The following is a 23,734-nucleotide window of genomic DNA, read 5'->3' on the forward strand; positions in this document are numbered from 1 at the left end:
GTGAGTGTGTGGAGGAGCAAGGGTGTCCCCGTGGGGGTGGGGAGGATGTGCAAAGGCCACCAACAGCAGTGCCCGGGTGAGGGTGTCCGTGTGTCTCCAGGTCTGTCTGTGCCGGTCAGTGCTGCCGTGTGTGTGTGTGTGTGTGTGTGTGTGTGTGTGTTTGGCAGATGGATGCCCCCGCTTGTGTTGGGGGTAGTGGTTCTGCGTGTCACTGTCTGTGCCTGTTTCGGAGTTACCAGTTGTTTCTGTGTGTGGGGGGGGGGGTGTCTATATTGCAGGGCTGTGGCAGTGGGTGATGCTGTCACTGGTTGTATCTGAGTATCTCAATGCTGCTGTGTGCATCATCGCTGTCATTGTGTGTCCATCAGCGTCTGTGAGTCTGGCCATCTATCAGGAGCCCTCAGCCTGGCTAGGGTCCACAGGAGCTGCCGGGGATGGTCCCCAAAGGTCGGCTGTGGTCCTTTATCTCCTACTCTTCTCTCCGCTGCTGCTCGCCAGCTTGCTGGGTGGCTGGGCTGGTCCTAAGGAGGCCTGGGTCGGTGGGCTGCTTGCCTCATAGTCTCTGTCCCTTCTGGCCTCAGCTCTGGGGACTGCAGGGGTCCCTTACAGTCCCGGAGCCCCGAGATGGTGGGCGCGGAGGAGGGCTGAGCCTCAGAATAGGGGGGTGAGCAGGGGAGAGCCAGTCCTCCCCTCCCCTCCCCCTCCCCTCCCGCCCACCAATAGGAAGTCGGCTGCTCGTTTCCATGGTGATGGCGCTGGACTGGTGGGCTGGACCGGCAGGCAGGGTCGGGACAGAAGGAAGAGCAGGTTCCTTGCGGGATCTCGGCCCAATGCCCCCAACATGTGACACCCCACCCCCACCCCTCCCCTCCCACATACACCTCCACATCTCCCGGGGTACAGAGGCAGGGGGGCTGCAGACACACAGCCCCACATCAGTCTTATCTCAAGCCAGATAGAGACAGAGACAGAAGGTGGTATGACAGATAGATAGAGATCCAGCCATGGTGAATGGCAGGAATAAAAAAGATGGGATTTGAGATGAAACAAAGAGAGAGAGAAATCAAGATCATGAAAACAAGGAGAGAGAAGCAAAGAGCCAGAGGTGGAAATAGGCTGAGAGAATTGCTTCTGCTTCCTCCTGGCAGGTTGCTTTTGGGGGTCAACCTTCTCCAGCCAGCAGGGAAGGCCACATGGCGTGGTGGGCTGGCTTTGTCCCAAACTATCAGAGAGCTCACCTTCTGTCTATACTTAGACCTTTTGCTATGGGAAAATGGCACTTGGGGACAAGGACGTGGAACTCCCCCACCTTAAGTCAGCCTGTATGTAGGGGCAGAGGCCTAGATGGAGTCCCCAGGGACATGAATGTTGGAAAGGGCCTCCCAGAGGCCTCTGTACCTGAGACCGAAGCCAGTCTCCGCTAAGGTCAGGGGCCCCCGTGTGGCAGTCCTGAGGAATAGCACCACCACCAGGCCACAGTGTGCTCCAACTGGGCCAGAGCTGACCCAACTGTTGGGGGCAGGGAGGAGGGCGCATGAGGGAGACGTGACATCCTCGTTCCCTAAATCAATGTGCAGATCAATATGTACACCACTACATGATGTGTGTCGCTGATGTTTTTTGGCTTTTGGGGTTTTTTGGGTTTTTGGTTTTTTTGCTTTTTAGGGCCGCCCTTGGCGGCATATGGAAATTCCCAGACTAGGGGTCAAATCAGAGCTACAGCTGCCGACTTACGCCACAGCCACAGCAACACAGGATCAGAGCCACATCTGGCCACCTCCACCACAGCTCACAGCAATGCCGGATCCTTAACCCACTGAGGGAGGCCAGGGATCGAACCCACTTCCGCATGGATACTAGCCGGGTTTGTTACTGCTAAGACACAGGGGGAACTCCCTCACTGATGTTAAGGACAGGGTATATGCACATAAGCCATTACATGCATGTATATGTATAGCACACATACACAGAATAGACATCTGTTCATCTCTATGTATGTGGGGGCATAGTATTATTTTATGTATGTACATACATGTGTGTGTTTTCTATTATATGTTTGGGGGTCTCACTGGGTATGTAGGTATGCATGTTTCCATATATACACCGTTGCAGAGATAGCTACTTGCCACAGTGTCCGTGTGCTGTGATGTGTATGTGAGGCAATGGTTGTGAGTGTATAAATTACAACACAAGTGTCATGATAAATGTATATGGATGCCATTATATGACATTATACAGTATATGATGGCACAGTCTCATAGTCATGAAAATATGTAATGATATACATGGTTTTATTTATATCTATATATCCAGATAGATATATAAATTTCACCATGTCTCTATTGTATATTTATCATGTTTGAATGTGTCACTATATGTGTTTGCGTATGGATCCAATGTGTTTATTTTATAAATGTCACCATGTGTGTATGTGTATGCTCTTCTGTGACACACATCGTGTGTGCTTATATCATTGTCTGTGTGTACTACTGAATATGTATGTCCCAAGCGTGTGGATATCACTGTGTGTCATTGCGACATGCCAGCCATGTCACATGTATATATACTACTGTACATATGCATATTATATATATATAATCCCTGTGCGTGCACATGCACATGCACTGGTGTGTGCTTTACATATTGGCATCTGTGCCCTTGTCTATGTATAAGATGCTTTTTGTGTAAGCCACGGTGTCTTTGTGCCCAGTTCTTAAACTACCAAGGACCCCCCCCTAGACTTTCTTAGATTAGAACTGGAGGTAGGCAGCCTTCCGTTTGAGAGTGTGAAAAGCAGGGGGCGGGCAGGGCAGGGCCGGTGCTAGGGTGAAAGGTGAGAGGGCCCCTCAGAGCCCTGCCCCTTGGGGTCCTGGCCGCTTTCCTCCGTTCGCAGGGAAGTCCTCACCCAGGCCCATCCTCCCTCCACAGGCCGCGGCCCAGCGGGGCCCAGAGCCCTCCTCTGGTCTCATGGGCAGAGCCAAACCCGGTTGTGCGCCCACCACCTCCATCACCCCCCACCCCACATCCCCCACCCTACATCCCCACATCCCGGCAACAGAGTCTCAGACAAAAGAGAAGCAGAGTCCATTGTTTATTAGTGTTGGGGTCCCTGGCACGCCCCCACAGTCCCCTCTGCCTCCCCTCCTTTCCGGCCTCTTCCTCATCTGGGCCTCTGTCTGCTCGCGGCTGCACCCGCCCGGGGCCTCTCCCGAGGGGCATCACGTCCAGAGGTCCTCCCTGCCAGCCCTCGGGGCAGCGCAGGAGCGGAGGTGGCATCTCCCCCACTGGCCGGAACCAGGAGGGACAGGCCGTGGTGGTGGTGGTGGGGGGGCCCGTGGCGGCCTCTCAGGGGTCTGGGCGGGGTGGGGAGGGCGCCGGAGGGGCTCACCTGTGACACGGGGTCCCGAGCGCGCGGAGGACTTCGGTGGCGGGCGGCGGCGGCGCGGTCTCCGAAGCCCACAGTACACTCATCCATAAAGTAGGAAACACTACACCCTCCAGTGCTGTTAGTAGTGCTTTCTACTTTATGGGTGACTGCACTGTCTGTCTGTCCGTCTGCGGGGTCTCTTCAGGCCGCCCGCTCCTCCTCCGGACTCCTGCTTCGAGGGGCCCCCAGCCCTCCCGCAGCGGCCTGAGAGCCCAGGACCCTGCCCTGGGGCCCCCCGAGGGCCCGCCCTGAGCCCTGCGGGCCGTGACTCAGCATGGCGCCAGACCTTGCCTCCTCTACCTCCCTCCCCCCACTTCCTCTTTGGTTCCCTCTTCCCTTCCCCCTCGGGCTCCACCCCATCCCCCACTTTGGGGGACACTCAGGTAGAGACCACAGCCACCCAGGAGGGCCTCACCCTAGTCCCCAGTTCTGACCCCCTGGGTAACCCCTTCCCGCCCCCCTGCCCACCCTCCAGGGTCAGACCTAAGGCCTGGGTCCCCAGCAGCCCAAGGCCGCAAACTCCCTGGCCACCCGCCCCAGCGGCTCCCCAGCCAGAGCCCAAGCCTATCTTGGCAGAGAGGGTGGCCATGTTGGCTGGAGGGAGAGGCTTAGCACCTCTCGCCGACGTCGAGTCCCGATTTTTCAGCCCCTGCCCACCCTCCGCCATCCCCACCCTCCCTGCTCCCCGGTCCTGGAAGCCTGGAGCCCTCTTTCTTCACTGCAGGGGAAGCAGTTTCACCCTCCTAGAGGGAAGGGTCTAGAGGGAAGTCAAGACCCGACATTTCGAAGAGCTGGCCCACCATGAAGATCAGAGAGATGAAGGTCTGGCCACCTCTTTGCCTAGAGCTTTGCCAGGAAGCCTTGGCACCCAAGCTTCTGAAGCCCATCCCCAGAGGGTCTCCACCCCAGGGGAACTGCCGCCCAGGCTCCTCATCACCCCTTAAGGCCCAGAGTCAAGGAGCCCCAGTTGGGGCTGAAGTGGAGGTTCGGACCCTTACCTGATGTTGCAGGGCTGAGGGGCTCACCAAGCCCTGTGCTCCAGGCTCCCAAGTGGGGTTCCCTTCAGGGCGGGCAGGGCTTATAACCCCGAGGCCACGTGGGCCAGATCGCAGGGCGCCCAACGGTCTTGGAGCCCGCCCCCACACCGCGGTGCAGATTAGCCGCCCCTCCCCTCCCTGGGGAGGACAGACTGACAGGAAACCAGAGACATGGCTGGGGACTGGCGGGAGGGGGGCTGAAGAGACCATCGCACACGCCCTGGGCAGGTGGCTTCCGGGACCCTAGGCCTGCCCTTCCCCCATGGCACCAGCTCCAGGAATAGTTTGAGACTCCGAGTCGGCCCAGGAGATAAGGTCTCCCTGTCAGGGCCTTCTGTGAGTGCCCCAAACCGAGTCCTGAATTCTTGCACCAGAAAGGGCCCTTTTCTCTGAGCCCCACCTGCACAGACCCTAGCCCAGAAAACTCCCTTCCCTTCAGGACAGCAGTGGCATTCCGACCAGGCTGTGGTTCCCCTAAAGGTGTGGCCCAGAGAGGCCACAGAGGTACAGATATATGATGCGGGTCTGGGCCAGCACATCACAATACCCTCCAGGTAGTCCGTTGCCCGCAGCACCCCCTTAAGCTACCCTTCCCCCAGCACCAGCCTGCAGGAGCCCAGGCCTGTGCCCTCAGCACTGTGGGGGGGGGGTCACACTCAGGCCAGGGGGGACCGTTGGCACTCGAGTGGGTGTTTGTGCTTCCCTCGGGGTTGTCAGATAGGAGGGCAGGGGTGAGGACTTAGGGTTTCAGGCCGGGCATGGCTGCCACCGGGCTTGGAGGACTGGAGGGAACGAGGAGAGATTCTAGCAGCCACCGGATGTGGGCAGGGGGCCCACCCACCTGCGTGCCACCCCCGCTTTCCCCATGGGGAAGGCAGGAAGCTGCCCATCCCAGGGCCCCTGGCTGGGGGTTGGGGGGGACAGGGTGTGGGGTTCGGGGGGCAGGGGGGCGGCTGGGGTGAGCTGGGTCTGGGTCAAAGGTTTTCCCTAAGTTTCTCCAAGCCTCTGAGTGGGCTTGGCTCTGGAATAAAGAGGAATGGATTGGGCCGCAGGGGTAAGGAGGGGGCCAACAGGTAGGAGGGGATGAGAATCACCCAGAAGGCCATGGGCCTCTTCTCTGGGTCCCCTCTTCTGTCAGGCCCATGCAGACCTGCGGCAATGCGCAGGTGCAGGGGCCCAGAAGAGGACTGGCCTTGGGGGAGGCAGCGGGAGGAGGATCGTCCTGCATCCTTTCCTTCAGAATGGGCAACCGTCCACCTGGAAAATTTTTATCCATCTCCAGGCCCCTAAATGGGACAGAGAAAGGGGGAACAGAGTCCTTCACCTGCAGGGCCTGAAGAGACAGGGCGGAGGAAGGCCAGCTGCCCAGAAATGGGACAGTACCCCTTTAACAGACCACTGCTTCAGACCCTGGGTGGAGGGGAAGTGGCTGCCCCAGGCGATAAGTGGATAAGAATATCAAAGTCGTGCAGTAACCTGGGTTCCCGGACCCCCACCCTGCCGGGCCCCTCCTCTATGAGCGTCTCCCCGACCTTCTGTCTAAAGTACCCCTGTAGTCATCACTTCAGAGGGCTTTTGTCCCAGCAAAGGAGAGTCACAGGTGGGAGACAGGGTGCCTGGCTTCGGGGCCAGCTCGGCCACAGGCTCCCCAAGTATGTGACCTGCAGCAAGTCAGGCCTTCCGAGAGATGCCCTTGTCCCTCAGCAGTCCCCAGCCTGGCCTCTCTCCTTCCCTCTGTGACACAGACGCTGCTTTTCCTTTGTCCTCAAGGCCCTAGGCCAAGACTGCTGCTGATTTTTTTTTTTTTTTAGAAGAGGAGAGACTGAGGCCCGGCCTCTCCATCTGCAGAGCCTCTAGTGTCAGGCTCAGGCTTTCTCTGGTTCCCACCCTGAGGCTGGAGGGGACAAGGGGTAGAACAGAGGGGCCTCAGGGCCCAGTACCCTGGACTCCTCCCCCAGCCCTGCTGGGCCTCAAACCAAGAGAACAGGGACACCAGAGACAAAATCAAGAACGAGAAAGGTGCAGGGTCTGATCAGGATACAGAGACAGGAAGAGCCACCCGGTGAGTGGAACAGGAACATGGGGCTGGAAGCCCCGCTTGGGGCTGCACGACCCACAGGTGTGGCCTGAATGACTGAGCAACAGGGGAAAGAGGGCAGAGTGGTGGGTGCCTTGTGCATGTGCGTGCACACACACACACACACGTACACAAACATACATACACACACTCATCCACACATGCATACATATGCATACACATATACATATCCACATACGCATACACACATGCACACACATATATATACATGCACGCATGTGCATATATGCACATACACACGCATACACACATAAACATACACTCACATGCACACACATACAGGTGCACATACATTCACACGTATACACATGCATGTACACACATGCACCCCTGCACATATACATACACACGTATCACATACACACATGCCTACACGCATACACATATACACATGCACACATGCATACATACATATCACATACACACATAAATACACATATTCACGTACATACATACACACACCTATGTACACATGCACACAGCTATACACACATACATACATATAAATACATGCATATATATACACCCACACGTACATACACACACACACGGCTTGAAGAACCACATGATTCACAGTCCCCATCCTGAGAGGCACTGCAAGCCCAGAACCACACGGACACACTGTGGGTGACACCCGGGCTCAGGCCGATGGACACACTCTAAGGAAGGCCCACGGCACACCCTGGACACACCCGCCTCCACCCCCCCCCCCCCCGAAACACCCAGGAAGTCTCGCTTGGGAACCTGAGGCCAGTGCTTGGGAGGGTGACTGGGGGAGGAGGGGGAGCTGCAGAGCAGGATGAGAGACGTTAAACCTTTCTGAAGGCCAGTGGCTGAGCAAGGGGGCGGTTGAGCCAGGAGGCCCCTCTTTGTGAAGGAGAGAGGAGTTCAAGGTGATTCTTCAACCTCCGCCCCTCGGTGGCAGGTCAGGGCTCAGCCAGGCTCCCAGTGAGCAGCCTGGGCTCACTTGGACTCTGCTAGAAAATCTCCTTTTCCGTCCTGACCCTCTCCGTCCAGGGCTCAGATTTCTGCTCGGAGGCAGCAAAAGGGGAGAGGAAGGAGACAGCAAGCTAAGAAGGAAGGGGTGGCCATGGGCATCAGAAACAGGTGGGGGAGTTCCCGTCGTGGCACAGTGGTTAATGAATCCGACTAGGAACCATGAGGTTGCGGGTTTGATCCCTGGCCTTGCTCAGTGGGTTAAGGATCCGACATTGCCAAGAGCTGTGGTGTAGGTCACAGACGTGGCTCGGATCCCACATTGCTGTGGCTGTGGTGTAGGCCGGCAGCTGTAGCTCCAATTAGACCCCTAGCCTGGGAACCTCCATATGCTGCAGGCGCAGCCCTAAACACACACACACACACACACACACACACAAAACAAAAAAAAAAAAAACAAAAAAACAGGTGGGAACAGCCTTCCACAGCTGGGACTGCTGGGGCTGGGCTGCTGGAGGGCTCCAGGCTCCCAATCCCTCACCCTCACCCCACTCACTGACCTTGGGGACAGCATCTCTGTGTGCCAGGCTGAGGCTGGGAGCAGGCAGAGGTGACCCTAAGGAAAATAAGGACACAGCCCTGTCTTCAGGGCCCCCCAGTCTGACAGGCAAGACACAGCGACACACGCAGGGTGTGGGAGCTTCCTTCGTGTGTGTGTGTGTCAGTGTGAGTGAGCAGTTTGTACCTAAAGCAGGTGTGGAAGCTTGGGGACGTGGGGGACTTGGGGCTCTTCCTTGAGCAAGCCCTGAATCTGAGGGGTGAAGTAGAACACACGCACGTACCACATCCGTGTGCCACATGCATGTACCATCACACATCCCAACATCTTACAAAACTATAGCAACGGGAGTATATTGGTCCTGGGTGGGGCTAAGGGGCCCATGGACCGGACAGGCGGATGCTGCAATGGCAGCCTCAGAATCACAGGGGGCCCATCAGAGCAGGCTTCCTGGAGGAAGTGAGCTCAGCTGGAAAAGAGGGTTTGGAAGGAGAGGAGACAGAGAGGGTAGGAGCTGATGGGGCCAGGAGGAGAAACGGGGAGCAAATGGTCTTTTTTTTTAATGATTTTTTTTTTCCATCATAGCTGGTTTACAGGGTTCTGTCCATTTTTTACTGTACAGGAAGGTGACCTCGTCATCACACATATATACATACATTGCAAATGGTCGTTTGAACCAAATGGTCTTTTGAAGCCCTAACACCTGCAAGGGAGAGCAGGCCTAGAGCCTGGGAGCAGGGCGAGGGCCTTGCCTGCTCAGGAAGATGAGAAGAAAACCAAGCTTCCCCTCCAGCTGCACAGGCCTGGAGCCCTTACTTGGCAGGCAGGCGAAGATGGCAGCCCAGATAACCTGCCTGGAGCAGAGACAACCAGTGAGAAGCCTCAGGGCCCACCTCGCACAAACAGGAAGTCAGAGGCAGAGCGCCCGCCCTCCGGGGAGCAAGGCTGGGAGACAGGCCTGGCCACTAAGGAGGGAACCTGAGCCCCCAGCTCTGCACAATGGGGCTAAAGCCAACTGGAATTAGTAGTCCCAAATGTTAGGCTCTTTTGCCACCCACCCATGGCGGGGTGGGGGCGACCAAGGGAAGCAGGTGCTAAGAGAGAACATGACAGCCTATTTCCCCAGCAGAGGTCATCTCAGCACCTAAGAAGGCCCTGAATCATCCCAGGGCCCAGGCAGGGGGCACCAGGAGTGCTGAAGGGCCTCCAGACAAGGAGAGTGGGTGCACTCTGCCTGCACCCAGACATTCTCCAAGTTTAATTTCATGCTCTCTGGCACTACTCTGGGGAGAGGCAGCTGCAGTGCACCCTGGGAGGCCAGCTCTCTGGATCAGAGGATCCAAGGCCATTCAAGCAGCAAGGTCAGGCAGCAAACTGGCCTGAGTCAGGAACTGAGCTGCAAGACCAGAGAGAGTCAGAAGGCAGCCTGAGATCACAAAGCCAGTGAGGGCCAAGTTCAGGGTTTTGTCCACAACATCTGGAAAGCGGTAAAAGGGATTGGGTAGCAAAGGAGGTGTGGGTGTGAGAAGGAAGGCCACCCTGACCACTGCTGTGGGAATGGCCATGAAACCAGAAGCGTCCTCCACAGAGATCTCCTAGGGACACAGGAAGGACACGAGAGAAAACTCCCTCCTGGCTCCCTCCACACAGAGGTGCCTGGTTTAACTTGTAGAGCTGCACCTGCTCCAGTTTTAACCGATGCAAATAAATCCGTGTCTGTGTGTGTGTGTGCGTGTGTGTGTGCGTGTGTGTGTGTGTGTGTGTGTGCCTCCCAAGAATAAGCCAGGCAAGTCATCCCTGCCTGGAACCCACTGTGATCTCTGAGCCTTAACTACCTACCCCCAGCAAAGGGACCCCAAGGGCAAAGCTAGGAGGTAGGAGACCAGGAGGCCAGTCCCCACTCTATCTCCAGTGTAACCTTGGTTTAGTCACCGAATCCATCCCCAGCTGCCAGCCTTTTTATCTTCATCTAGAAAATTGAAGAGGAGGTTCACACAGGTTCCAAAGGACCTGTTTGTATTCTAGGAAGTCCCCAAGAGCAAGGAGGCCCAAGGACCTTGGAGGAGGATGCAGCAAGCCCCATGTTCCAAGACCTGCCCAGTCACTAAGCAGCCCATGGATTTCCCCAGCGGGCTCAAGGGCAGACCTCCCCTAGCTCGGAGGAGGCAGGTGGCTGGGAAGGGACCTGGAGTAGCCGGCTGCCTCCACCTTGGCTGGGAACATTGGCCAAGGGCTGGGGACTCTTCCATCTACCTATTCCCTCTTGCCATCATCTTTTTTTTTTTTCTGTCTTTTTGTCATTTCTTGGGCCTCTCCCGCGGCATATGGAGGTTCCCAGGCTAGGGGTCGAATCAGAGCTGTAGCCGCCAGACTACGCCAGAACCACAGCAACGTGGGATCCGAGCTGCATCTGTGACCTACACCACAGCTCTCGGCAACTCTGGATCCTTAACCCACTGAGCAAGGCCAGGGATCAAAGCCGCAACCTCATGGTTCCTAGTCGGATTTGTTAATCACTGCGCCACGACAGGAACTCCTCTTGCCATCATCTTGCCCTGCTCAAGAGTCCACACATCCTGGGGGCAACTGGAAAAGCAGACGGCGAGGGGTGAAAAGAACAGCTCTCTGTAGGGACTGCCCCGTGAACTGTTGTGGGCTCAGTTTCTTCATTCACCTGCGCGTTCTACACACCGAGCTGGGGGGAAGGACAGCAGCCCAGGCGTTTAGAGAAACTTTATAAAACAACCTGAACCTCATTTGATCATCACGCTGACCCAGTGATGTAAACGATGGTATCCCCATTTCAGAGATGAGGAACCGGAAACTCAGCGAGGCTAAGTTTCACCTTCCTGAAAATCCGGCGACTGTGTGCAACCCATTTCTGATTCCCTGAGGACTCCCAGTCCCCCAGAGAACTGGGTCTGGCTGACCTCAGAGTGGATACACTCAGGGGAGAGGCAGCTTGACTCTTTGCAAGCCCAGTGGGGAAGGAGGCTGGAAACACCCGTGGGAGGAACTCAGGGCAGACTTCCAGCCTCCAGGCTTGTGGAAGCGGGGAACAGAGGGGTCTAAATGGGTCACCCAGGGATCGGCCGAATCTCTCCAACAGCAAGTGACCACCCTGGCTGCTTCCCTCCGAACCTATTAAGCGGTCTGGTGGGGGAGGTGGCCTCTGAGGCTGGGAGCCTCTCCTGCTGCAGCAGCCGCAGCAGCTCACAACACTGGAGCCGTTAAAAAGTGACTCAACCAGAAAGTGTGTTTGAAGCGACGCCCGCCAGGGCCCCAGAGCCAAACCTCAAAAAGACGAAGTGAGAGAGACCGGCCTGCGGGGGCTGGGCCGGGGTGGAGGCGGCCTGGAGCAGCCTGGCCAAATAAGGGCAAATGCTCCCAGGCCGGCCAATGGGGTGCAGGCAGCTGCGTCATGGGGCTGCGGCTGGGGTGGGGGTGGGGGGTGTTGGTGAGAATCCTGGGGCCAAACAGGAGTGGGGACAGGGTCTGGGGCCCCCCAGGAAGGCCCCAAGGGTGGGTGAGCACAGGGAGTTGCTGAGGCTTCATTCCCAAAGACCTTCGCGGTGCAGTAGGTAGACCTGCACCCCCACCCCACTCCCTGCCCCCAGCAGCCCCACCTGCAGTCAGGGGTTCAGGGGATCAAGAGAAGGACCCTCAACCCTGCCCCAGCTACGGGCCCTAGACCCCCATCTGCTACCGCAGGACTGAAGGGCTGCCAAAGAGACGGCTGGGCTGAAACACCAGTGTAGCCTTGCCTGACCGCTGATCTTGGGCCGATGATATAACTGAAACTCAGTTTTCTCATCTGTGAAAGGGAAAGAATGCCTCACAGGACGGTCCTGAGGATCAAATGCAATAGCGGAGGAGGCCAGTTTTGAACCTGGTAATGGCCATACTGATAGATTGTTGTTGTTACACTAGCCCAAGGGCTGATGCTTCTTCCTTATGCTCCTGCCTCCCAGGGGCTGGGAAAGATCCCTTTTGCAAGGATGGCGCCTGTTCCCAGTTCTGGCTACCATCCAGCGTCTCTAACGCTGGAGGGGAGGTGCAGAGGCCAGAGGGGTCCTTCCAGCCTAAGCTTAGTCCCCCCGGCTGCAGACACCACAGGCACCCGCTCCTCAGGTTCATTCACCAACCCTGTCACCTCCTCCATCTCATCTTTGGGCCTGGCTCTACAGAGCTCCAGACCCCGCCCTCATCTCTCTGCTCCCCGGGGGTGCAGGGCTGAGGAAGTGAGTCTATTCAGCTGCCCAGAGAAAGTGCCACTGCCACCACCGCAGCTGCCTGCACAGGGTGGAGGGTGGCCGCTGGCTTCTCCCTGCCCCTGATCACCCCCTTGCCGCAGGGCGCCCCAGCCCCTGCTGGGACCACAAGCCTGGGAGGAAGACTGGGCGATGGCTGCCACCCTCCTCCTTGCAGTGCGGTGCTTCTCTCTCCCAAGCATGGATTTGCATTTTCCCCTCTGCCCTCTGCTACTCAAGCCCCCAAGGGACGGGGTGACAGTTAAACCCCCTCTTCCGGCTAGTGGCCCCAGAGCATTCACTTCCTTCCAGGTATTTTCCGGGATGGGGGGAGGGGTTGGAAAGGGTAGCAGTTGCTGAGTTTGGGGAAGAAGGAATGAGGACTCCATTTTGGAGAGAAGCTGGAGTCTCCCCACCCTGACGTCTGAAGCTATTCCTTGTCCTCCCTCAAATTCTCTCTGGAGCACAGGAGCTCAGTTTGGAGGGAGGAGAGCACACAAGCAGAAAGCTGCTCAGAGGTCTCGCAATCAGCCTCCCCGACGTCTAACAGGCACAGGCCTCCCTCTGCTGAGGAACGGACCCCGAAGAAAGCCAGGCTTCAAGTCCTCCGTCTGCAATGCCTGCCCTCCACTGGGGCGGTGGGGGCGGGGGGGATGTTGAGACCAGGAAGGCCAAGGTCAAGAGGATAGATGTTTTCTATCGTATTTCTCGGAGGATCTGGCATCTAGGTGCCAGCAGCCCAGCAGAGTTTCTCTGCACTCAGTTCCAGCTTCCTGGGGTCTAAAAGCGGAGAGAAACACAGGCATCTATAGAAAAGGCACTGAGCCGCCAGGTCGTGGAAGACAAAGTAGCAGTGACCCCCTCTTGAGGACGGGCTGACCTCAACCACACTGGGGCTCGGTCTTCTGACCCATGAAGTGAAGAGGTGGCCTAAGTCATGGCTCTCCCAGCCCTCACGTTCTCTGCATGGTCTGCCCTCCGTCCTTCCACCGCCCTGACTCCCTGGACCTCCTTTCCCAGTGGTGAAGGCATCTGAGCTCCAAGGCCCAGGCAGAAAGCCCGTGTGCTCTCTTCCTCAGTCCAAGCCTCACTGGCTCACCCAGCAGCAACTTTTTTTTGGTCTTCTTTTTCCCTTTTCTAGGGCTGCTTCCTGCAGCATATGGAGGTTCCCAGGCTAGGGGTCTAATCAGAGCGGTAGACCCCGGCCTACGCCGGAACCACAGCAACGTGGGATCCAAGCCATGTCTGCAATCTACACCACAGCTCTCGGCAACGCTGGATCCTTAACCCACTGAGCAAGGCCAGGGATCAAACCCACAACTTCATGGTTCTTAGTCGGATTTGTTAACCACTGCACCACGATGGGAACTCCCCAACAGCAATTTTTACCAGCGTGGCTGGCTGTTCTCACAGCTCAAAGAAGCCCGGAGGGGGACAGCCACACAGGAGCAGCAGAAAGGGCAGTGGACAGGCTGACATGAATCCAAGAGACAGAAAAATAATTAGTCCCAGACTCATTTCACCACATGATACAAAAATGGAGGTTTTATAACAACTTCAAGCCAAACAGAGATTAAATCACATTCACAATCTCATATCCAAATCGAAAAGTATTAACAACAAACAAAACTTAGGTCATAAAAAAATGAAAAAACAGAAAGATTAAGATAAGCCATGGTGCTTGAAGGAAAATGTTTTGATACAGCTGCACGTGATAGATACATTGATTATTGACTGCCCAATAACGTGCTAGAATGACATTCTCACCCAGAACCTATCTAGAGGTAATATAATGACCATCCCTTGGGTTAGACTTGGTAGTTTACCGTTCTCAAATTGCTTTTACCCAAATTACTGTATTTGATTCTCAACTATCCTAAAAGCAAACTTTTTATTTCAATTATCATGTACCAAGAGAAAAGCGAACAAATCATGAGTGTCCAACTCAGGAAATTTCCAGAAAGTGAATCAATCCGCGTTACCAGCATCCAGGTCAAAAAGCAGACCAGCACCTCAGGGGATCGTCACGCCCTCCTCCACCCCACCTTTCACAAGTGACCACTATTCTGCCACTTAACACCAGAGTTTTGTCAACTGCATCACCTAAAGAGGAAACTTTGTTTTAGAGAAGTTAAAGTGACTTAGAAAGGTCAGGGCTGGTGGGTGGTGGAGGCAGCAGGGCTGGGAGGGCCCTTCATTCCAGTGGAGTATGAAGGTGTCATAATTGGGCTGCAGGTGGGAGGTGGCGAGTAGAAAAAAAGCAGGAGAGGTTGGAGAGGGTCTGGCACCAGCCAGCAGATCCACAAGAGCTAATGGGATGGAACCAAAGATGCAGCCAGGCGGGAACTGGAAGACGAGACAATTCCCGGTGCTCTGCACAGGGATCTGAGTCAATCCCAGGGATCTCCTCCCCCGGCCATCTCCCCACACCGCCTCCCCGCCTCTGGCTAATTTTAGGTCTGAGGACTGAGATGTAGGTGGTAGCAGTAGGGTGGTTGGCAGTGCTCAATGTGTAGTTCTGTGGAAAAATCAGGAGGGGAGCAAAGCTACTCTGTTTGCGAACTATGTCAGAACACAGCCCTAAAGTGAGTGCAGGCCATGCATTTCTTGAGCTAAGGCTCCACGACTTGATCATGGCCCAGCCACTTGAACTCTTTGAGCCTCAGTCTCTTCATCATGACAGAAGGATGTTAAACATGTCACAACGGTCTTGTGTGGATCAAAGAAGATAATGGATGTGAAAGCCCTTTTGCCAACTTGTAAAATGCTGTTGAAATGAAAGGCTTCACTGATACAGAATAGGAACCAGACTTCCAGACAAAGTGAGATGTTCCTGGTCCATTCGACTCGAGGAGTGAGGGGAGGTTGCAGACAGGCTGGGAATGAGAAGGTAATGGCTGTGCCAGAGTGAGGCCTGTCCCCAAAGCTGAAGAGCCCAGCCTGAGTGTAAGCCCTCACCAGCCCTTCCTCCTGATTACTCTTGGGAAAACTGCTCCTGACAAGACCAGAATGTTCGTACCCTTGTTCCATCAGCTACCAATCCCAGTTTGGGGCTGGAGGCTGCCTTCAGCGATGCGCTGCCACTCGGCCCCTTCCTTCTGGAGAGACCCTAACCCGCACAGACTCCGGTGGGTAGGGAGGGGAGAATGCGAAGGCAGCCAAGGGGAAGGTGGCCTGGTCGCTATTTCTGATGTGACTTGAGTCTGTCCTTGCTCAACTGGGGAGGAGCCTTGTCTTTCTAAAGGAGAGAAACCAAACTACTGAGCAAGAGACCAAGCCTTCCGCAGCAGTGGGACCTCCGCAGGCAGAATGGAGCTGACCCTCTAACAGGCCCCGGGCGGGGCAGAGCCCTCAAGCACAGACCAGACGGCCAGCACCTGAAACCTCCTCTTCCACACAGCGCCGCTCACTCCCAGGGAGTGAACCACCGGCCCCCTGTCCCAAGCCGTCTTTGGGTTCCCCACAGGGGGTGGGACTCTAGCACCTCATCGCCTGTCTGGGCCGCTGAGTGTGTTCGAGGACCTGAGAAAGCAAGAAAGCGAATGCAGAAGCCGCTCCCGGGGCAGGGCCCGCGGGCGGCACCCAGGCCTGTGAAATCCGGTCCCGGCCCCTGGCCGCCCCTCCCCCCCCCCCCCCAGCGCCGGTGTCTTTCGCTTCCTGCCCGGCTGACAGTTAGGGCCCCGCTCGGCGGCGTAGGGCCGAGGCGGCGTGCGTGTGGTTATTTGCGCGCAGCAGCTCGGGTCCCCCCGCCCCCCACTGTTTCCATTCTCACCGAGCGGCCACGTCCGGGTCTGACACGCAGGACGGCGGCTGGGGATTTCCAAGGGGCTTTTTGCGAAAGAGCCAGTGAAAGTTGGGTGGAGGCTGCGTGGCCCGGGCACTCTTGCTAAAAACCCACGTCTCCCCTCTAGGACGTGAGCTCCAGCCTGGCGGGGCTGCTGCCCCAGGCTCCTGTCAGACTGGCAATGGGACGACAGAAACCACCAGCCCTGGAGCCCCCCGTCGGGGTGCGGGGCTTTGGGGACGTCCTTGGAAAACGCAGCTGGAACTGGGGTGGAGAGACCCCTCCCTGAGCTGGACGGCCTCAGAGAAAAGGGTTCTGCTTTGAGAACTAGGGGGGCGGGGGGTGACTTGAGCAGCCTGGGCCAGACCCAGCTTCCTTCCCACCAGAGGACAGGGATGGGGGAGCGCCCTGGAGTCAGCACCTCTCCCTCCCTCCAGTCGCAGGTAACAAGCGACACTGACTCACTAGCAACACCAGGTGGCTGAGAGACACAAAGCTCTCTGCGCCTGAGTCAGAGCTCACTGCCTGGAGCGGGTAAAAGCATCTCCCCCACTTTTTTTGTTTCCTGTAGACAGATGGGATGTATTGAAGAATGGCTAATAAAAGGAGAGTTTCTACCTTCTCTAAAACTTCAGTTAGAAAATTTTCATGTGGCTGCATTTTGATAATCACAAAAATCCAGAGGTAAACGGAACGCAATCACTTCTGTTCTGCAGATGGGGAACAAAGGAACTTAGGGAAATAAATATGGGCATACGTAATGATCTTGGGGGGGCGGGATTTAAGTAAATGAGAACTTAACGGTAAAAAATTTAATTCCAAAACAAGTCACTCACCTTGGCCACTAACTGGACATCACTCAAGGCCCCCCGCTAGGTCAGAGAGAGGAGAGCCCACCTCCTGCGGAGGGATAGAGGAGCCAGACCAAGACCCATCGGCAACCTGAGGGTCTCCATTAGGGAAACGCAGGAAAGCAGGGGAGAGGGAGATCATGGGTGCCACTGGTGGACCTAAGGTGTAGGAAGGACAGTAAAAAAAAAAAAAAAAACAACAAAGACGGAAAAAAGGTTCTAAATGTGGTCAAGGGGCAAAGAACAGGAAGGCGGCCCAGGATTTCTTTGAGGGACACCCACTGAGCCAGATCTAGAGAAGGGAAAGTTACAACCAGCAGACACACCAGGACTACCAGGCTGAGGGGCTGCCTAGACTCGGACAGCAGACCTCCTGAGACCCAAGGAAGCACACTGGGAAGGCTGCAGGGAGCGGCCTGCAGGGCCTCTGCTGATCTGGGAAGATGCTTACTGGGCAATGAGTTTTGACTGTGCCCAGCTAAGAAAAAGGAAGAGGGAGAGGAGGCATTTGTTACAGCCTTAAGAATAGCCCTACGGGGTTCATGTTTATTTGCGTTTGACCCAGAGTCCTGCCCAAGGGCAAGAGCAAGGGCACAGCTCTGAGTGGTGGGTAGGAAAACCAGTATCCTAGTCCCCACTGAATTCAGTCTCTGTCACTCCACCAGCCCAAACTGCTCCCATCCTTGCCGCAGTCCACCAGAGAAGGTAAAACGGCCCATGGACACACTGTGCTGCTCCCTCAACAGCCTGAGTCTCAGACTCGGAGGGTGGGACGTATTTGCAGTTCTGCCCATTTAGTTCCACAACAAAAAATAAGCAGGGGCAGAGGCAGAGGCAGGAACAAAGATGCTGGAGGCTGTGCATCTCGCTAGGTCTTTATAGCTGTGTCTCTGGATTTGTAGGCCACTCCTCGACTTTTCAGCTCCCGCACGATTCCTGCAGCAGGAGGAGAAACAGCTCTGTGAGGGAAGAAGACCCCAGAAGAAAAGAAAGGTTCCCTGGGCTACCACCCGGCGAGGGGAGGGGGCGGTGTGCGCTAAGTAAACTGGAGTTCCCAGACTGCTCATCCACAGAACTGCCTGGCTGGCTTGTTACCCTTGAAGATCCAGGCAAGTTCTGGGCAAAGACTTGCTAAGAACAAGAAGAAAAAGAGAGACACTGCAGGTGCGGAAAGCAAGGGTTCCAGAGCCAGAATGCTTGGGTCTGAATTCTGGCTCCTCCCTAGCTGGGTGCCCTTGGGGGGGTTAGTTAACTTCTCTGCACTTTGGTTCCCTCATAGAGTTGGGAGGACTGGTGTTAATTCACAGAAAAAGCTTGCACAGAGCTTGGCACAGGAAGGGGCACTGGCTGTTCTGTGATTATTATTACCTTGGGGAAGGCGACCTGTGACTGACACTGCATATACCCCCGGCTTAAAGTTACCTGAAAAAGAAGAAAGATTGCAGTAAGAGTGAGCTACGACTAAAGGCCAAAGGGAAATCTTAAAATGAAAGAGAGGGTGCAACTCCAAGAGAAGAACAATCACGTCTTTTGGCTGTGAGTGTTAAATGACAGGGCACAGGACACTTTCCCTGGCTTTCCTCCAACCCCATCTCTCTCGCTCTGGGGCCACTTACCCGCTGACTGAAGACTCCCACCCCTGGACATGACAGCACAACTAGGCGAGGATCAAGAGAAAGGGAGACACTTACTGACTCGCTGCCACTTGGAGACCCAGCTGTCCTCTGGACTCATCATTGCAATGATTCTAGGAGGAGAAAGAGACAGAGTCAGCCTGAGCTGCCGCTACCAGAGAACTGAGAGACCGAGGACCTGCCCCCTTTACTCTGTTCCCAGCCAGCACAAGAGTCCTGGGAGAGGAAACCTAGGGAAAAGCCAAGTATTGAGTCTCTACTAGAAAGGAGGGGAGGAGTTCCCGTTGTGGCACAGCGGAAACAAATCTGACGAGGAACCAGGAGGTTGCGGGTTCGATCCTTGACTGCCTTGCTTGTGAGTTAAGGATCTGGCGTTGCCATGAACTGTGGTATAGGTTGCAGACACGGCAGCTGTAGCTCCGATTCGACCCCTAGCCTGGGAACCTCCATATACTGCAAGTGCAGCCCTAAAAAGACCAAAAAAAAAAAAAAGAAAGCAAAAAGAAAGCAGGGGAAACTGAGTTCTAAGGCTGGGACAGGACTGACTCAGAGCTAGGACTAAAAAAGGTCCTTTGCACTTATGTCCCTGGCCTACCAGTCTCAGGTCAGTTACCATCCCCCAAAGACCACCTTGTCAGGTTCAAAAGCATCCCTGGCTCAGATTCCCTGGGAAATGGGACAGCTTTGGAGCTAGATGGCATTGCTAATTACAACCAACACGACCACTGAGGGACAGGCCTAGGGCAAAGGCGAGGGCGAGTCAACACCGTGGGTCCTCTTACTAGAAACAAGTGAAAAGCAGAGCTCTGCAGCCTGACACGCATACGGTGATCTCCCTCAGAACTTCATCGTAAGGTTGAGCTAATACATAAAAAACACCCAGCACAGAGCAGGTGCTAAATAAATATCAGCTCTCCTGATTATCCAAATAGTTCTTCCCAAGGTAGCTCTAATCCCAGAGCACAGGCAACAGGCTACCCAAGGGCCAGAAGCCTGCTACTGAGCAGGACAGGTAAGCATCAGGTGCTTTCAGAGGCCAGAGATCATTTGTCATTCCCCAGTCGAATGCTTACTGACTGCCCACTGTGACATATCCAGACCAGGCACTGCTATTTGCTGTCTCCTCAGTATCCATTCTCTCTTCTCTTGGTAACAATCTTGGATTTTTATTTGGGAAGCTACCCTCCCCACCCAAACCCTCTGTTCTCAGCCATGTGATTTGAGTGGAACTGACCCCAGCTCCAGGTGTGGCACGTAGGGTAATACCTGCCCTGGCCTGGCACACTGATCTGGGGTAGGCAGGCCCATAAGCAGGCCAATCTCCTGACCAAAGTAGATCTCCTCTGTCCTCCACAGCTACTGTTCCAGCCATATAGTGCCTATCATCCGACTTTGTAATTTGACCTAAACAAAGTTCCATCATTCTCCAAAACATACGCTGATTTTCTGACCCCGTGCCGTTGCTCAGGTCCCTTTGCTTAGAATGCTTTTTCTATCTTTCTCTCATCTCAACTGCCTCAAAAATCCTGTACTTCTTTCCTTAAAAGCCTGATTCATGCTACCTCCTCTGCTTCTGGCTGAGTTTGTCAATCTAATCTTCTTTAGCCTTTGATACACTCATTCTTCAAATCCTAATATGCACCGGAATAGGTACATAATTCCTACAACTCAACAACAAAACCCAAAAGGCTGATTCAAAAATGGGCAGGAGTTCCTGTCGTGGCTCAGCGGTTAACAAACTTGACTAATATCCATGAGGATGTGGGTTCGATCCCTGGCCTTGCTCAGTGGGTTAAGAATCCAGCTGTGGTGTAGGGCGTAGACCTGGCTTGGATCCCGTGTTGCTGCGGCTGTGGTGTAGGCCAGCAGCTACAGGTCCGATTAGACCCCTAGCCTGGAAACCTCCATATGCCCTGGGTGCGGCCCTAAAAAGACAGGAAAAAGAAAAAAGAAAAAAACCCACCACCACCACCACCAACAACAAAAAAAACAGGCAAAGGTCTTAAAGAGATATTTTCCCAAAGAAGATATACAAATGGCCAATAAACATACGGAAAAATGCTCAGCATCACTAATCATTAGAGAAATGTAAATCAAAACCACGAGACACGCCTCACACCTAATGGGGCAGCTATTAACAAAGGCAAAAAAACAGAAAGTAACAAGTGCTGGCAAGGATGTGGAGAAATCGGAACCCTGTGCACTGCTGGTGGGAAGGTAAAATGGTGCTGCTATAAAAAACAGTACGGCAGTTCCTCTAAAGATCGAACACAGAATAATCCAGCAATTCCACTTCCAAATATATATGTCAGAGAAGTAAAAGCAGGGACTTGAACAGGTATTTGCAAACCCATGGTCATGGCAGCATTGTTTAAAAGGTGGAAGCAGTCCAAATGTCCGTCAACAGATGGACATGTAAATAAAACTTGGTGTAAAACGGAATATTATTAAGCTTAAAAAGGAAAGTCTGACACCTGCTACAACATGGATAAACCTTGAAGGCATTATGTTACATGAAATGAACCCACCACAAAAAGACAAATACTGCATGATGTAATCAAATTTACAGAGAAAGTAAAATGGTGGTGGCCACAGGCTGGGGGGAGGAGGAAATGAGAAGAGGAAAAATGTTCTGGAGATGGATGGTGGTGACAAGTCACACGAAAAGCATGAACATATTTAATACCATTGAATTCTACACTTAAAAATTATAAAAAAAAATTTTAACGTGAATTTGACTATGATTAAAACAAAAAAACCAAAAAACCCTAACATGTAAAACTTCACTGTCTCTCTTACTATTAAGAATCTCGGAGTTCCCGTCGTGGTGCAGTGGTTAACGAATCCGACTAGGAACCATGAGGTTGCGGGTTCGGTCCCTGCCCTTGGTCAGTGGGTTAACGATCCGGCGTTGCCGTGAGCTGTGGTGTAGGTTGCAGACGCGGCTCGGATCCCGCGTTGCTGTGGCTCTGGCGTAGGCCGGTGGCTACAGCTCCGATTCAACCCCTAGCCTGGGAACCTCCATGTGCCGCAGGAGCGGCCCAAGAAATAGCAACAACAACAACAACAAAAAGACAAAAAAAAAAAAAAAAAAAAGAATCTCCATGGGTAACTCCTGCTGTCTCTCACAGCAGCCACAGATGGGCGTCTCTTCATTCATTTGTTGGCGTACATTCATTTGTACGGCTCTAACAAATGAACAAAGGACTGGAGTATCTGCGTGTGCACAGGCATGTGTACAAAGTTCCACGACGACACCTTCTCTGCCCAATCCTTTGCTCTTCCTTAAAGGCAAACAAAGGAGGAATAAAGTTGGCTCACCTTGAAGGAACTTTAGCAAGTATTGGTTTGGGGCCAGTCTGTATGTAAATCCTTAATTAGCCTAGAGACTGAAAGAAATTTAATAGTACTTTCTTAACCCCCAAAGAATACTGGCTCCTACCTTAGGGAAGGAAAACTGAAACGTACATTTCTCTCACTGCCTTTTCCCCACGGGACAATCTCGCCAAGGGAAAACCTTTCTAAAGCGCCTCTTAAAGATATCTAAAGGCATCAACTTTGGGGCCAAAATTTACCCTTTCATTTTCACAAAGGCTCTTCATGCAGTCAACATTTATTAAGCACCTACTACCTTTCAGGTCCTGTATGCCATGTCTCAGTGCACAAAATACAGTCCCTACAAATAATGAGCTGACAGTCTAGTGAAGAACTATCCCGTGGAAAAATAATGAAAGCCACACAAATCATTTTAAATTTTCTGTAGCTACGTTAAAGGAGTAATGACGAAAAAGTGAAATTAACTTCATTAATGAAATTAATTTCATTTAACCCAATATATTCAAATTATTATTTTGGCATGTAACTAACACACATGCAAAAATCAAGATTATTTTACTTTTTTTTCTTGTGCTGAGTCTTTGAAATCCAGTATTACATCACAGGTAAAGCATATCTCAATTTGGACTAGCTACATTTTTTTTTCTTTTTTCTTTTTTTCTTTTCTTTTTTAGGGCCATACTCACAGCATATGGAAGGTCCCAGGATAGGGGCTGAATCAGAGTTGCAGCTGCCAGACTATACCACAGCCTTAGCAACACCAGATCCGAGCCACTTTCTGCAACCTAAGCTGCAACTTGCGGCAACGCTGGATTCTTTAACCGACTGAGCGAGGGTAAGTGGGTCGAACCCAAATCCTCGTGGATACTAGTTGGATTCTCAACACACTGAGCCACAACGGGAACTCCCAGACTAGCCACATTTCAAGTGCTCAACGCCACACACGTCTAGTAGCTACGGTTCTGGATAGCAAAGACATGTGTCTCAAAATAACTTTGAGACCAACTAGGATTAAGGTCTCAAGAGTTTGGCCACATTTACTTGATGGGGTAGAGATAATGCAGTAATCTAAAGGGACTTACCCATCAAAGGAAGAGCTGGTGCAGTCATATACCATCTCTCGGTTACCTTTCATCTGAAGGTATGCATCACAATTGTCACAACCATCATATTCAAACTGGTCTATAGTCTGGGAGAGAGATAAAAAGGAGAGAGGGGAGCATGAACAAGGCCAAAAGAAAAAGTAGCTTTCTCATAAGTCTACCTGGTCAAGCACGAGGCTCCCTACGTTGGCTCTGTCTCATCAAGTCCCCCGTCCACCATTCCTATAGCCCTTTTCCACTCTCACACTCCTTTTGTTCCCAACTGCGTTTTACCCATTCCTCTCCCTAGTATCCTCGGGGTCGGGCACCTTCTCCCACTATTCTCTCAGCTGGAAATTCCCACCCTCCTCTGACTCTTAGCCGGCGTCCTTCAACTCCAATAGAAGTTCACTGAACGTCTGTAAAGGGTCAGGCCTGTACTGAGAGCTAAAGTTGCAAAGGCTTATGAGACCGCCCGCGACCATGGCTGCACGACCTGCCTGGCTTCCTATCCACGTAAGCGATGGCCTACTTCCCACGTCCCCTGCCTGGATCTTTTCTCTTCACCGCCCCCCGAGCCCTGTCCTACCCTTTCTCCCAGCTTGGTCCCCCATCGCCCATACAACCAGGTCCCCGCCAGACCTTGACCAGCGAACACAGCAAACAAGCGCGCAGATGCCGCAGGTCCTTCGGCACTGTCTCCAGAGCCATCCTCTTCCAAGGAAGAACAGCGACGGAAT

General features: G+C 53.8%; 1 protein-coding gene and 1 non-coding gene across 2 annotated transcripts; both read right to left on the reverse strand.

The window, feature by feature from the left end:
* Window positions 1-3,460: 3,460 nt before the first annotated feature.
* On the reverse strand, window positions 3,461-3,540 carry MIR142 (microRNA mir-142). Its single transcript, NR_038555.1, has one exon. It is a non-coding gene; the product is annotated as a microRNA mir-142 (primary transcript).
* Window positions 3,541-13,824: 10,284 nt separating this feature from the next.
* On the reverse strand, window positions 13,825-23,734 carry SUPT4H1 (SPT4 homolog, DSIF elongation factor subunit). The gene is made up of 5 exons (XM_003131646.5): window positions 23,637-23,734; window positions 22,995-23,101; window positions 18,634-18,689; window positions 18,311-18,364; window positions 13,825-17,878 (listed from the first exon to the last, which is right to left on the reverse strand). The coding sequence occupies exons 1-5, from the start codon at window positions 23,703-23,705 to the stop codon at window positions 17,811-17,813; spliced, it is 354 nt and encodes a 117-aa protein (XP_003131694.1). The 5' UTR covers window positions 23,706-23,734; the 3' UTR covers window positions 13,825-17,810.

The sequence above is a fragment of the Sus scrofa genome, chromosome 12, assembly GCF_054392235.1.
Source record: "Sus scrofa isolate SSC_HxYL_T2T_F1_AM1 chromosome 12, Sscrofa_HxYL_maternal_Yorkshire_Landrace_v2.0, whole genome shotgun sequence".
NCBI classification, from domain to species: Eukaryota; Metazoa; Chordata; class Mammalia; order Artiodactyla; family Suidae; genus Sus; species Sus scrofa.

What these genes read in the sequence shown, in the direction of transcription:
- SUPT4H1 (XM_003131646.5), bottom strand. Translation starts at nt 23,705, where the DNA reads ATGGCTCTGGAGACAGTGCCGAAGGACCTGCGGCATCTGCGCGCTTGT. An exon ending in ACCAGCTCTTCCTTTGATGG is followed by an intron (nt 18,690 to 22,994) that starts GTAAGTCCCTTT and finishes TTCTCCTCCTAG; the next exon opens with AATCATTGCAATGATGAGTC. An exon ending in CACAGGTCGCCTTCCCCAAG is followed by an intron (nt 17,879 to 18,310) that starts GTAATAATAATC and finishes CTCCTGCTGCAG; the next exon opens with GAATCGTGCGGGAGCTGAAA.